The sequence below is a fragment of the Primulina tabacum genome, chromosome 2, assembly GCF_025594145.1.
Source record: "Primulina tabacum isolate GXHZ01 chromosome 2, ASM2559414v2, whole genome shotgun sequence".
Classification (NCBI taxonomy): Eukaryota; Viridiplantae; Streptophyta; class Magnoliopsida; order Lamiales; family Gesneriaceae; genus Primulina; species Primulina tabacum.
Window position 1 is genome coordinate 621,483 of NC_134551.1, and position 13,414 is coordinate 634,896.

A 13,414-nucleotide genomic window follows, 5' to 3' on the forward strand; every position below is an offset into this window, starting at 1 on the left:
TGGTTTGGAAAAGCTATAATGGGTAAGAAAGTCCAAAGTTGTTGATTTAGCCATTGGTAGCATGCCACGTGGCCATCAATCCCATTCTTTTGGATAACGCCTGCATTTATTTAATATGATTTTATTTTTCTTTTTCGTAATCTGAGCTTGTCTTGAGTCAAACTTAACCTTTAACATTGCATTACAATTGTTTGTTTAAATTTGGTCCATATTTTTACAAATTATGTTTCCAAGAGGTCAAACTTCAGTTCCGAGTTGTTCGAAGATTAGTCAAAGCTACAAAAAATCTAATCTCATTTAATAGACCACCTGAGTTTGCACCGGTGAGCCCAGTTAGGAATATATGCTGTATTTCTAACTGAACCTGGATTTTTCCCTCACCCTCCCAAACCAATTGATCTCCGACTATTTGGGTTGGAATTTCAGACTGATTATTGATAATGAAACAAAAATTTGCTCCGGCTACGGCTAATGAATATCCAGTTGCGATCCGAAGCAGAGGCACAGCTCGGACTCGGGGATCTGACAAACCATGTGGTACGTCCTTCTCTGTCGCAGCTATGCTGAGATTCTCGTGACTCAATTAATCAGTAGTAGCTATTTATGAAAGTTAAGATGATGCTGTTGTTACGTGCAATCTTTTGTTGTCTTGCTAGATACAAGGAAGAGAAAAAAAGTGAGGTTCGATGATACTGAAATGGATAGGGTACCTGATGATGCTTCCTTTAGAGAACGCAAATTGTCACAGTTTCCCAGATGTTGGTCTTTTCTTCTATAGCTGATAGTTTTCTTATTAATGTCTCTCATCAGTGATGATTTGTCATATTGATCGATACATTATGTCTATTAGCCAGATAGCACATCAAACACGTCATGTTATGTTCGTTGGTAACCATGTCGTTCTTGTGTGGAACGTATTTTGCAGCTGATGCACCCAAGACTTCGGAGTACGCATATTTTATGAACACGAAGAATGGCGCTGTTCAGGGTCATTCTTGTTCATACGCCAGAGACAATGGGCAGTCGAAGAATTTCAAAGCTAATCCTCGTGGTAGAGGTGAAAATCTTTGGTTTAGAACTTTAGGCTTGTGTCAATAACTGTCGTTGTCGACATAGTTCCTTCAATTATATGACCGCTGTGAGTTTTTGGTGCACTGTGGATTTTATTGTTCAAGTTCAATTTTAGAATGCTTTATAATTGGACGGCAGAATTCATGACAATATTTTTTTTCTGCCCCCATCTCAATTTGACTTGCAGAGGACATTAAACCTTCGAACATACCTAAAGCCAGCTCAAAGGACCTCAGATTCTCTGATCGCAGAGAAACAGCAGGTCATTTTGACTGTCATCTTCTCCTCACCCCACCTGTCCCCAGGTATGAAGAACCAAGCCAAAGAGACATAAAAGGTTTGTTATCTGTGATCGGTGCATTTATACGTGAAGCCATACCTGTTATCGTAGTTTATACTTTACTGTTATGGTTAGGCATGAATGCAGGTCTAACTAGAAATATTAGAGAGAGGCCGTTACTGATCTCGGAGAATGTTACTCCGGCTGGTAGAAATTCCTCCTTGTCAACCCTCAGGGAAGCATCAGAGAATGCTAGTTTATCTGGTGATTTGGTATCTCGAATTCTTTCTATGCTATTCTTACTATTAAGATCCCAAATTTGTTGGTACCAGTCGCAAAGGCGAGGTATCAAAATTTCGGTTATCTTTCTGGATGATGAGTGTTTTGTGGCAATTGAGTGATGCTTATGAGTAATAGGTTGCGGCTACTGTTTTGTTTCAAGCTTCCTACCTTATTGAATCTGTTCACGTGCTCATTTTTCAAATTAAAAGATGATTAATGCCTGAATTTATATTCGTGGTAAAAATTGCCAGGATATTTACTGAAACATGATAAAATATTAATGAATTTTTTGAATATGTTGGATTAACACAATTCTACCATCTTTTATTGTCGTTCTGGATATACACATCTTTCTCACAGTCCTCTGAAATTCTGCTGTTTCTTTTTACCGTTTATAGGAAACCAATGGAAGGAGAAAGGCATTTTTCCTGCAAAAAGACAGAGACTGAGGGAGTCAGCTTATAACTCAATTTCTGAAGTGGAAAAGCTACATCCTGAGGGGTCAGACTGATGAACCTATTTCATCTATGTTATCTTAAATAATTGCTTAATTTAATTCGGTTTTATTTTATCCCAGGTTTGGTTTGATTTCTTCACTCCTAAGTCGGCTGTACCATAAGTGCGATGAGTCTGACCTGTTCTATCCCCATGATTCGTCAAAAAGAGAGATTGGTAATGGCTGTAAAGCCCATATTTCTTGTGAGTTCAAGAATGTGGAGGAAAGACTTCGTGTATCTCACAGGAGAGAATGGGACATGGAACTCCCGAAAATTTGTTTTGGTGGACACAGAAATAGAGTATTCTTGGAACGGGATGCTTATTTTTCTGGATCTCCTTTCACCAACTATGTTGCTGAAGCTCGTTCTAAAGATGGATTGATGGATCTGCGTATTAGTTCAAAGGATCATAAAAGCAGCAGTTCACATGTAGAGCATGATTTACCTTTCTGCTTACCCTTTGAAAGATATGGATATTCTAGTTCTTGTTATCTCAAGGAGCTGGATGGATCATGTTCTCCTATTGAGTGTCAAAGAAAAGAACCTCATAGATTTTTGTTGAAATGGGACTTTGAAAGCGACAAAGATGGATTCTGCTCATCCTTTATTAATTACGAACCTGCAAAGATTTATTCTCCTGGACTGTCTACAACATGGAATGTAAATCACCAGCAAATTGTGGATCAAGTTCCCGATGACAAAGCACTGTGCTCGCCATCCTTGTTTTCAAACTATCATCTACAATACAACTCGATCCAAAGTTATCCTATGACCAGCTATTTCACTCCAGACTTTGTACCAAATTTTGATGAGGCCAAGTGTTCAGTGCTGAGAACTGAAATGCCATCTCTTACTTTCCCTAGTATGCCATGTCTCACTTCGACAGAGGCTACTAATGCTGAAAATATACCTTATAGTAGCAACATGATCTTCTCGTTCGGTGACCAACGTCGGCATTTTTGGCCAAAGGGCTTCAAAGATGCCGACTTCTCTATGAAAAATCCTTCCATTTTCCGTACTTTGCAGTTTCCTCAAAGTGACGACAGTTTACATTCATTTTCAATACCGAAGAAAGCTCCAGGTGAAATCTTTTCATTTTGCTCTGAGGATGCAATTCACAATCATTCGCAGCTCCTGAATTTTTCATCTTCTCTTGACAACACCACAAATCGCCCTTTACTACTCGAGAATGTTAGCAATGATTGGTCTAACAGAGAAGTATATTTTGATGATGATAACAAATGGAACTATCTGGTTGATGTAGTACCTTAGACCAGTGCCAGCAAGTCTCTTTGCCTGAATGAAGATTGTCTGTGAACTATTGCTGTTAGCCATCAGAATTACGTATTTTGTTCTCCATTACTGACTTGAAGAAATCACTTTCTTGCATCGCCTCCACAATTAATTGGATCGTGACATCTAAAACTTCATGCTGATTCCAGTATCCGAGATGAATTAAAATACGATTTTAATACTTTATCTTTTCAATTTTTAACATTTATTTATATTTGTTTTTACCTAGATGTATGAATATTATTGCACGAGAATTATAAAAATAATAAAATTATAAAATATTTGATCAAACTATTATCTCTGTTATTTAATTAAACTCGAGTGTCCTATAAAAACTGTCATAGTATGATGGTCTGACATTTTATTTATTTCCAAATGTAATCCATTCTTTTGTTTAAACTTTAACTTTCGTGTCCAAATCTTTCAATTTTTCATATTGGAAATGAAAATATACATAGCTTTATTACGAAGGAAAAATATCATTCTTTTTTACTTCCTTTGGTTCGAAAATTAGATTAATAAATAACATAAGAATTTCATATTCTGCTATAGTTGCCGTGGTCTAACACTTTATTTACTTCCAAAAATATTATGTTCTTTTTATTTAAATTTAATTTCTCAAGTTTCTAAATCTTTTAAATTTTTGAAATTAGAATTTGATAATACAGAAAAATATTGTTCTTTTTATCAATCAAGTGAAAGTTTTCGTTTGTTTCAAAATTAGATAAATAAATAAGATATTTCAGAGTTCAGTGTTGTTATTCTAACAAATATGACGTTATAATATATATTATTTATGTTATCCATACACAAGATGTGTGTCTCGATGAGTTGTATCAAATTATACCTCCATATTCTCGTGGTGTGTACCAATGTGATGTATTCGTGAAGATAGATAGATATAGAAACGAATTTACCTATGCAACATAAAATCTCGAACCAGAATAGAAATACTCACAGAGCTGAATTGCAAAAAGCCCAAAGAAAAAGGACTATGATGCAAGAATCTTGACAAAATCTAATTTGTTTATTACAATATATTTTAATCAATGTTTCCGTTGAGGATTTTTGGGAATCCAATTTTGCACCTCATACGGTCATACCATATTCGGAATCGAAACTGATAAATAAATCAACTATTTAAAGAGCGACGGGTTCGACAGTGAGTGGGGGCAGGTGGAATCAACCACAGCTCCAGCTTCAGAATATGAATCCCGGCGAATCTCCGGCCACATTGTCACTTTGGTGTTAAATCCCGCCGAAACCCCCACGAACACTCCGTGAAGTGTTTTATTTATCCTTTATTTCCCAGAGGAATTACTTGTGTATAGTGTTTGGATGTTTTGACGGTTTTGGAGGTCTCTGTGGTGTTTTCGCTGTGGTTTCTGCTTTTTGTGTGCTGTGCTCGGATCTCGCTTTTCGAATGTAAGATATGATTCTTCCTTTTGGAGTTTTGTTTTTTTTTTTCTTTTTTGCTTTGTTCTCGATACTTTTCTGTAGTGATTTTTGGATAAAGTTGAGAGTAAATATGGGATAAATGTTTATTTGATTGGATTTGTTGATGTTATTTAATTTTGCCTATTCAATCATGGTTTAAGTTTTTATTTTGAATTACGTGACCTTTTACTTTATTTTGCGATAGGCGGTTTACTAGAAAAGTGATGTGGTTGAGATCCTATGTTTTTTTGATGTTGGGAAAATGTTGTTTGATCTTGCAATTCTGGTTGAATCGTTGAGAACTTGTAGTTTATATGGGGATGTTATTGAATTTTATAACTTACTGATGTGAATGTACTGCAAATGTTCATATGGCGCGCAGACTGCCTTTTCTTTCCCGCACCTTATTTACCTATTTTTGTCATCCCATACTTATTCTCCTTTGATTTCTTTTCGTTGTATTCTTACTAGTAGTGTTTCTCTTGGAGTGGTGATTATTACAAAAGAATTTTCCTTTTCATGGTATTGAGATATGAATATTATTGGTGGGAATAGATAAAATTTGCAAATTTGGTCTAACGTTTCCAGGATGCTGAGGGAGGATGGTGAATCTCCTTGAGGTGAACGTAGTGGTCCCCACAAACCGGCTCTCCCTGATAAGCCTCATCAGGATGGTACATACTCTTTTTTTATCTTTTTTCTACTGTGCAAAATGTTCTTAGGATGCATCATAGTCCCTTTTGAAAAGGCTTCCAAGTCAATTATATTGGCAGTTGTAACACTTCGACATATCTTTAGAATACTGCAAATTTTGGTGAGTAAAGTATTCCTTTTGACTCTTATCCTTTGTTTTTCCTTTTTGTATCTTCTCTTGCTTCAGGATATTGCATTGAATTTTTTGTGCGTTCAAGCATCTGAGAATGCATCACATGCAAGTGATCATTTGGTGGCTGCTATGTGACGTTATACTGTTTGGTTAACAGGTTCCCCTCGCTCAAGGAGCTGATCACATGTGGCAAAAATGAGTTCTTCAAGTTACCAAATAGAGGACAAATTGGTGATGTAATGTCATGTAGTAAAGTTAAGTTAGAGCGGATTATGAAAGCTCGCCCTTTACTTTGCCAAGTTTGTCTTTGCACTAATTTAATTTGGATCATCGTGACATTTGCAGATCTTATCTGATTTCTGGAATTCTACTTCAAATAGAAAATCTAATTGTTCCCCCGTGAAGATGTTTGTTAGCCATGAGATGTCCAAAGAATTCGACTCAAGACGCAGTCCACCTAATGTAGTTGCCAAACTAATGGGGCTTGAAACCCTCCCAAGACAGAAAACTGATTCATATATGCAAAAAAGCCATTGTAGAAGGCACCTTCAAAGTCACTCAAATGTACAAGTGAATTGCTGGGAGCAGCAAATTGAGTTCTTTCACCACATGGAGCCAAATGAATGTAAAGATGTTTCTGAAATATTGCAGAATTCACCTCATAAGGAGAGATTTGATAGAACTACAGATGACAAGAGGATGGCTCCTCGTTCGTCAGAAGTTTACTGAAGCGAAACGCCTGTCTATGGATGAAAAGCTTCGCCAATCTAAGCAATTCCGAGACGCAGTAGAAGTACTGAATGCCAACAAAGATTTGTTCCTCAAGTGTCTACAAGAACCAAATTCAATGATTTCACAAAATCTTTACAATTTACAGTTTATTCCTCCTTCTCCTCCAGAGACAAAGCGGATCACCATTCTAAGACCTTCAAAGCTTGCAGACAGTAATAACATTGCTAGATCTGGGAATAAAGACAGAAAAGAAATTAAAAAAGGTTCATTTGTGTGGAATGGACTGGAGAAAAGCCAACTGGTTAATTCCCCTCCATTAAGTTGGAATAATTTTGAAAATTCTCCTCAACCAACTCGAATAGTAGTTCTAAGACCAAATTCTTTGAAGTCACATGATGTTAAGGTGGTGGGATCTCCTCATTCAGAATCACGAAGGATGATAAATGGTGAAGACTTGTTTGGGGATATAGAGGAGAATGAGAATCAAGCATCAAAAGAAGTTACAAAGGCTGTCATGCAGCGAAGGCTTAATAAAATTGGGAGGCACCACGGAGATGAAGCCCTGACTTCTTCCATGCTTTCCAATGGCTATGTAGGCGATGAAAGTTCCTTAAATAAATCAGAAATGGAATACGCTACTGCTGATCTTAGCGATTCAGAAGTCATGTCAACTGTAACAAGGCACTCTTGGGATTTTATTAACAGAGATGGAAGTCCCTACTCATCATCCTCATTAAGTCGAGTATCTTACTCTCCAGAGTCATCAGTTTGCAGAGAAGCGAAGAAACCTTTCTCTGAAAGGTGGGTCATGATGGAATCCAATGAGAGTGGTCCTGAACAGAGACATGTAAGAAGAACCTCTACCACATTAGGTGAAATGCTTGGACTTTCCGAGGAAAAGGCGCCAGTGCAAGGTGAAGTTGGCAATTTGAAGAAAGAACCTACAGATTCAAATTCTTTCATTGGTAGTGAACTTAGAGCCAATGAAAACATGGATAATTCACCAAAGAATCTCGTGAGATCGAAATCTGTACCTGTTACTTCTTCTGAGTATGGAACCAGGTTAAAAACTGATGTATCGGTTCCAGATAAGGTCCAGCCAGAAGCTCCAGAGGAAGACGCAAAGGAAAAAAGATTTAAATCATCATTTAAATTGAAGGTGTCAAGTTTGTTTTTCTCAAGGAACAAAAAATCTAGTAAAGATGAATGCCTTTTATCCGAAATCAAAGATGAGCTTCACTCCTCCAGAATTGATCGTGGACAAATTGGCAGCCATATAACTGCAGGTCTTACCAACCAAGGATCTGAACATTTTCCACGTGATATGCCTGAGCCTTCATGTGTAGCATCTTTTTCAAATCAAGTTGGCACATTGGGCATGTTACTGCCCGAGGTAATTTCATGAATTCGAGTATTTATATGTCAGGACTTAATTTTCTTCTACTTGATGCATACTTTATTTGCGTTGTCAGAGATTTGCGTTCTGTGGACTGAAAGCCGATTTTGTTGCTTACTACTACCTGATTGCAAGACAACATTGTAAACATTCACAAAGAACTAATTGCTACTTTACTTTCTGGATTCCCTCACGCACATATAGGAATTTTTCTATAATTTGTTTAGTTAAGCAAAATGTGAACAGATTTCCTGCACATTTGCTTTAGTTGGTTTTTATCAAGATTTGCTGATAGCCTTGCCATTGGTTTTAGTCTATCTCGTGATCAGGATGTTGAACGGTCGATAGATTTTTGCCACTAGAAAACTTGCTCATTTAGTATAATATTAATGGAAAATTTGGAGATTATTTTTCCTATTTCACTATATTTACAGACAGGATTGTCCACGAGAAACCTTACTTCATTTGGAAACACCAGTGAGAACTTGGATCAGCCGAGCCCAATTTCTGTCTTAGATCGACCCTTTGAGGAGGATCGACATTCAGCCACAAGGTTTCTACATTGTTTTGTCAAACCTGACCAACAAGGTGAAATATGCTGCGTGAATTTCACATCAACTCATTTTTCCCCTGATTTGTTCTTGAGCTAGAATTGATCTCTACCTTCTTTCATGCAACAGGTTTCAAGTCACGTGTCAATCATGTTAGGTCAAACTTGATTGACAAATCACCACCAATAGGATCTATTGCTCGAACTCTTTCGTGGGATGACTCATGTTTGGACACGGCCTCGTCATACTCCCCAAACCAATCCTCGATGTCCCAAGGAACATATGATGAGAAACAAGAATGGTTTTCTTTAGTCAAGACACTCTTATCTGCGGCCGCTATGCACGGTGAGATTCAGGTCAACTCATTTACAACCAAATGGCACTCTCCTGAAAGCCCATTAAACCCATCTTTAAGAGAGGAATACATAGATCTAAAAGATCAGGAGATACTGTATGAGGCAAAAAGGAGGCAAAGAAGATCAACCCGGAAGCTTCTTTTCGATTGTGTAAATACCGCATTAGTTGAAATTGCTGAACATGGTTCGGTCTCAGGCCAAAGCTCCATTCCATCCATTAAAGCCGACTATAACTTATTAGAAAATGCATCATACAACACAGTGGTGGATGAGGTGTGGACCCGAATGAATGCTTGGTTTTCTTGTGATGTCATATGTGTTTCAGACAATAGTGGTGATGAAAACGACCTGGTTTTGGAGAGGGTGGTGAGAAAGGAGGTAGGAGGAAAGTGGTGGATCGATCATTTAAGATCAGAGTTTGATAATTTTGGTCACGAAATTGAAGTGAAGTTGCTGGAAGATCTCGTGCAGGAGGCTGTGGCTGAACTCACAGATAGAGTATAAGAATTAACGGTTTATTCTTCGGTAACTCGTGTCATCATCCTCGTCTCGTATTATGTTTTACGTTAATATCATCCCAGTGTTCCACTTTTTGTCCAGTGATGATCCCAACTTGCTGCAAGTAATGTGCGACCTCTTCTGTATATTTATTTGGATTTCCTTTGAATTTGTTTAATACCAGAATGACACAATTTATTTTAGATGTTTAGATCTGCCTTACACGGGGGTGTCAGGACATTAGTTCTTGTTAATTTTGAGCTTCACTTTGTCTGCATCAAAAAACTTTTCCGTCGAGCCAAAGTTCGATTGTGGGCGTATTTTGATTTTTGCATTTGCCTTGTATTTGGCACCAGTTTCTCTTATTAGAGAGGCGCAAAAGTTGGATGATAAAAAAAGTGCTCACATTCTACAATAATATATCAAAATTTGCATTTCTTTTGTGCATCTTTATGATTTTCTCCCCGCTTTTTTACTGATTTTTTTACTCAAAAGAAACATATTTTTTCCAGTCGCATGCTATTTTATTTAATTTGGAGAAGCTAGTTAAAGTTAAGTTAATTTTAAACATTTATCTTTTGATTCTTTAGCAAAAAGGAAATGACCATGGACAAGTGGAATATTATTCGAGTTGGGATATTTTTCTCGTTGTTTAATTTGAATTCTGTTTTTGTGTGTCTGCTAGTTGTTCGGCAGGTGCATCACATGTCAACAACTTCAATATTTTTACAAAAGCGCTATATTATGTAAAAAAAATTTGATTATTTTTTTGGAGTTGGGAAAAAAAGGGTATTTTCAGTATTATAGTGTACATTATATTTTTGTATATCAGTATATTACAAGATCCAATTGGTTTAATACACAATTTTATTTTTTAATATACAATTTTTTTCTCCCTTGACTTGTCTAATTTTTTTGTTTGGTCCATTAACACGTTAAACTTTGATTTTAGTCCACTAACTATTCATTTTAAACTATTTTGATCCAAATGTGACATGCTATACCAACTATTAATTTATCGCTATTAATTGTGACGTGTCGTCGGACACGTTAATATTTGTCAGTATTTTCTGATTGTTATGTCAGCATTTACACGAAATATGATTAAAAAAAAGTTACTGAGGTGAACACTTGGCTGACCGAAAATATAAGTACTTATCATTTTGGAAAAACAGTAGTTTCGAATTTATGAACTACGAATACAAAAGTGATAAAGATCTCTCTAAAATCTTAAAATATTTGAGCTGGTTTGAAAGATCAAGGGCATCTTCATCACAGACACAATTTAGAGAAAAAAATTAAATGGTCAATCCTATTGATCGATATCAAAACCAAAATTACTTGTCCAATTCACATAATTGCGAGATTGTGTAATTTTTGTTAGAACATCAATTAACTTTACTATGTTTACTTATAGAATAACCAAAAAAATATTAATTTTTATGCTAAGAGTATTATTTTTTATTGTGAATATCGGTAGGGTTGACCAATCTCACGGATAAAGATTCGTGAAGACCATAGACCTAAACAATTAAAGTGTATGAAATGGATGAATTACTTTAAAACGCATGATTGAATTCTTAAGAAAATAGAAAGTAAAGGTCAAGTTGCAGCAATCTAAGCATCCATTTGCATTGAAACATCAATTAAATAACCGACGTCATAATTAATTAATTGAAAGTATATATATTCTTTAGTGGTTCCATTGGCTTTTCCCGTCTCGAGTGGGTTGGTGGTCTTGCTTTGTCATAAAGTTAGTGTTACTTCTACTTCATCACTTATTTTATTATGCTAATCATTTGTCCCTTAATAATATTATATATATATATCTATCTACAACAATTTAATTATATGATAATGCAACAATTTTCTTTTTTCTTGGCCAAACTAGCTGTAACTATCTTTAATGGGCTTTTTGTGAGCTTTGAATAGAGTGAGCATTAGAGAAAATTGCATTTTTACTCTAGTCTTGTATGTTTATCTTTATCTTTGTTTTTCGATTTTTTTTTTAATTTTAGTCATTTATCCGATATGACAACAATGTGACGCTGATATGGTATCGACATAAAGCTGACTTGTACATTGTCACATCAACATTTCTCATGAAAAATGATTAAAATTGTAAATAGATTAAAAAAAAAAGTACATCACTCATACCAACATTTGACAACATATAGGACAAAAATTGCTAAGAGATAAATAAATATGACAAAAAATATAGTTTTCCCAACACTAAATCAAAGATTTAACATTTCTACCTTATTAAATTAAGTAGATTTGTATCCTTAAAATCATGCTATTAGTGAAAATTGTGCGTGTGTTAACATCTCCTTTGTTTTGTTTGTTTGTTTTTTTTTTTCCAGATAATTTATATTGAAGTAAAATAGAATACAAATTGACACAGATACACTATTTGCAAATATTTCGCGGATAGAATGATTAAATGTGATTAAAAAATATATTATTTTGTCGATAGGATACATTTTTTGTTTTTAAGTATTCGTGGTAGTTTGTAATCACGTTGAAAATCGTGGACAATAATAAAGATACTTAATATGTTTTTTTTTTTTTAAAAAAAACATTTTACATAGTTTATTATTCAAATAAGCTAACCGATTGAATTTAAAAGTAAAATTGTCGGGTGAGCTTAATAATTAGTTCAATATAAAAATTTATAATCAATTTATCAAAAATAATTTTAAAAAAATCCCAATATCATGTGTTTGTTTGTCCAGTATGATTATCCATATTGCAATTGGTGTGTTATTGTCAACTCAATTTTGTTGCCAATAAACCAAATATTATCATACACTTTACCTATCCACGCATTAAAATAATATTGATTTTGCTCCCTTCATTAAAATTCAAATTAAATTTCCAAAGAAAAAAAATTGGTGTCTCTATCATTGTCGATATCCGCTTAATTATGAAAAATAAAATAACTAAATACTCTAAGAATTCTAAGAACCAAAAATGTTGTTTTCTCCTCCCCTTCTGTCATGCACTTCCAAGACGTGAAATCCCATCATCGTCCTACCTTTAGTATAACACCTAAGGTTTAGGTAAGAAAGTGTATATTTATTTTTGTATGTGAAGTCGATATCTTGATAAATATTTGTTTTTATATATATTTTTAAGAAGAGTAATGTTTCATGTACAATCAAATTTTTACAACAATTTTTACGACACAAAAAATTCGATACAAAAATTTTATTTATCAACGTTTCATGATAAACTCTATGCAAAATCTTATTATTTCATTGTTATGTATGATATTTTGATTGTACCTTTAGCATTACGTTTTTAGGAAATATTCGTTCTTATATACATTTTTAGAAAAGAAGTCGAAGGATGACATCTCATTTATCTTTCAAATACAATAATGTTCCAATATTTTGATTCATTTACTTTGACAATTTGCATATTGAATTATCGGTAACTATCATAGTCGGTTAATTACATATGTTATTTATATGAACATACGAAATTAAATATTGAAACTTGGACCAAAATTTTAGTACCTTGGTATTATTATTGTTTTCTAATGTTTTTATTTTTTTTATTGACCTTTTATATTTTTTTTAGTAGATCTTTTGTGAGACGGTCTCACGAATCTTTATTTGTGAGACGGATCAACCCTATCGATATTCGCAATAAAAAATAATACTCTTAGAATAAAAAGTAATATTTTTTCATAGATGATCCAAATAAGATATCTATTTCACAAAATACGACCCGTGAGACCGTCTCACACAAGTTTTTGTCATTTTTTTGTATGTGAGTGTTGTTTAATTGATATAATTCGTCAAGTAGATATCACCGTGTATTAAAAAAAAATATGGGTAAGGACTTTAGATTGTGGTTAGATGAAGAGATTTGATATTAGATGCATTTCAAATACACAATTCATTTAATTCATGTAAATACAATGATTATTATGACATATTTGAAATTCAACCCAAACGAATGTCATTTAAATTCGTGTTTTAAAAAAGTCTAGGTTAAATTTATACGCTAATCCTAAGCTTAGGAAACTAGTTTCACAATTTATAAAATTTAGAATTTTTCTACGTATTTTTTTTTTGAAACAAATTTTTCTACGTATTTGTATATTGTATTTTGCTTTAATTAATATTTACTATTGTATTTTGCTTTAATTAATATTTACTAATGTAATAAATTTTATTTTTATATT

At 34.3% G+C, this 13,414-nt stretch overlaps 2 protein-coding genes across 20 annotated transcripts; both read left to right on the forward strand.

Moving 5' to 3' along the window:
* The first annotated feature begins 193 nt into the window (after window positions 1-193).
* Window positions 194-3,519, forward strand: LOC142522199 (uncharacterized). Of its 11 annotated transcripts, none has more exons than XM_075625433.1 (7): window positions 195-537; window positions 657-758; window positions 926-1,051; window positions 1,259-1,408; window positions 1,499-1,615; window positions 2,032-2,134; window positions 2,211-3,519. In XM_075625433.1, the coding sequence occupies exons 1-7, from the start codon at window positions 441-443 to the stop codon at window positions 3,400-3,402; spliced, it is 1,887 nt and encodes a 628-aa protein (XP_075481548.1). In that variant the 5' UTR covers window positions 195-440; the 3' UTR covers window positions 3,403-3,519. The 11 variants fall into 11 exon arrangements, with proteins under 11 accessions (XP_075481576.1, XP_075481506.1, XP_075481548.1 ...); XM_075625415.1 differs by having other exon boundaries at window positions 196-537; window positions 1,487-1,615; XM_075625423.1 differs by having other exon boundaries at window positions 198-537; window positions 926-1,057.
* Window positions 3,520-4,481: 962 nt separating this feature from the next.
* LOC142522272 (uncharacterized) lies at window positions 4,482-9,422 on the forward strand. 9 transcript variants are annotated; one of them, XM_075625535.1, is made up of 6 exons: window positions 4,482-4,848; window positions 5,449-5,534; window positions 5,844-5,940; window positions 6,032-7,811; window positions 8,249-8,402; window positions 8,495-9,422. In XM_075625535.1, the coding sequence occupies exons 4-6, from the start codon at window positions 6,306-6,308 to the stop codon at window positions 9,223-9,225; spliced, it is 2,391 nt and encodes a 796-aa protein (XP_075481650.1). In that variant the 5' UTR covers window positions 4,482-4,848; window positions 5,449-5,534; window positions 5,844-5,940; window positions 6,032-6,305; the 3' UTR covers window positions 9,226-9,422. The 9 variants fall into 9 exon arrangements, with proteins under 9 accessions (XP_075481650.1, XP_075481660.1, XP_075481680.1 ...); XM_075625545.1 differs by having other exon boundaries at window positions 5,844-5,922; XM_075625565.1 differs by having other exon boundaries at window positions 5,844-5,917; window positions 6,067-7,811.
* The last annotated feature ends 3,992 nt before the right edge of the window (window positions 9,423-13,414 follow it).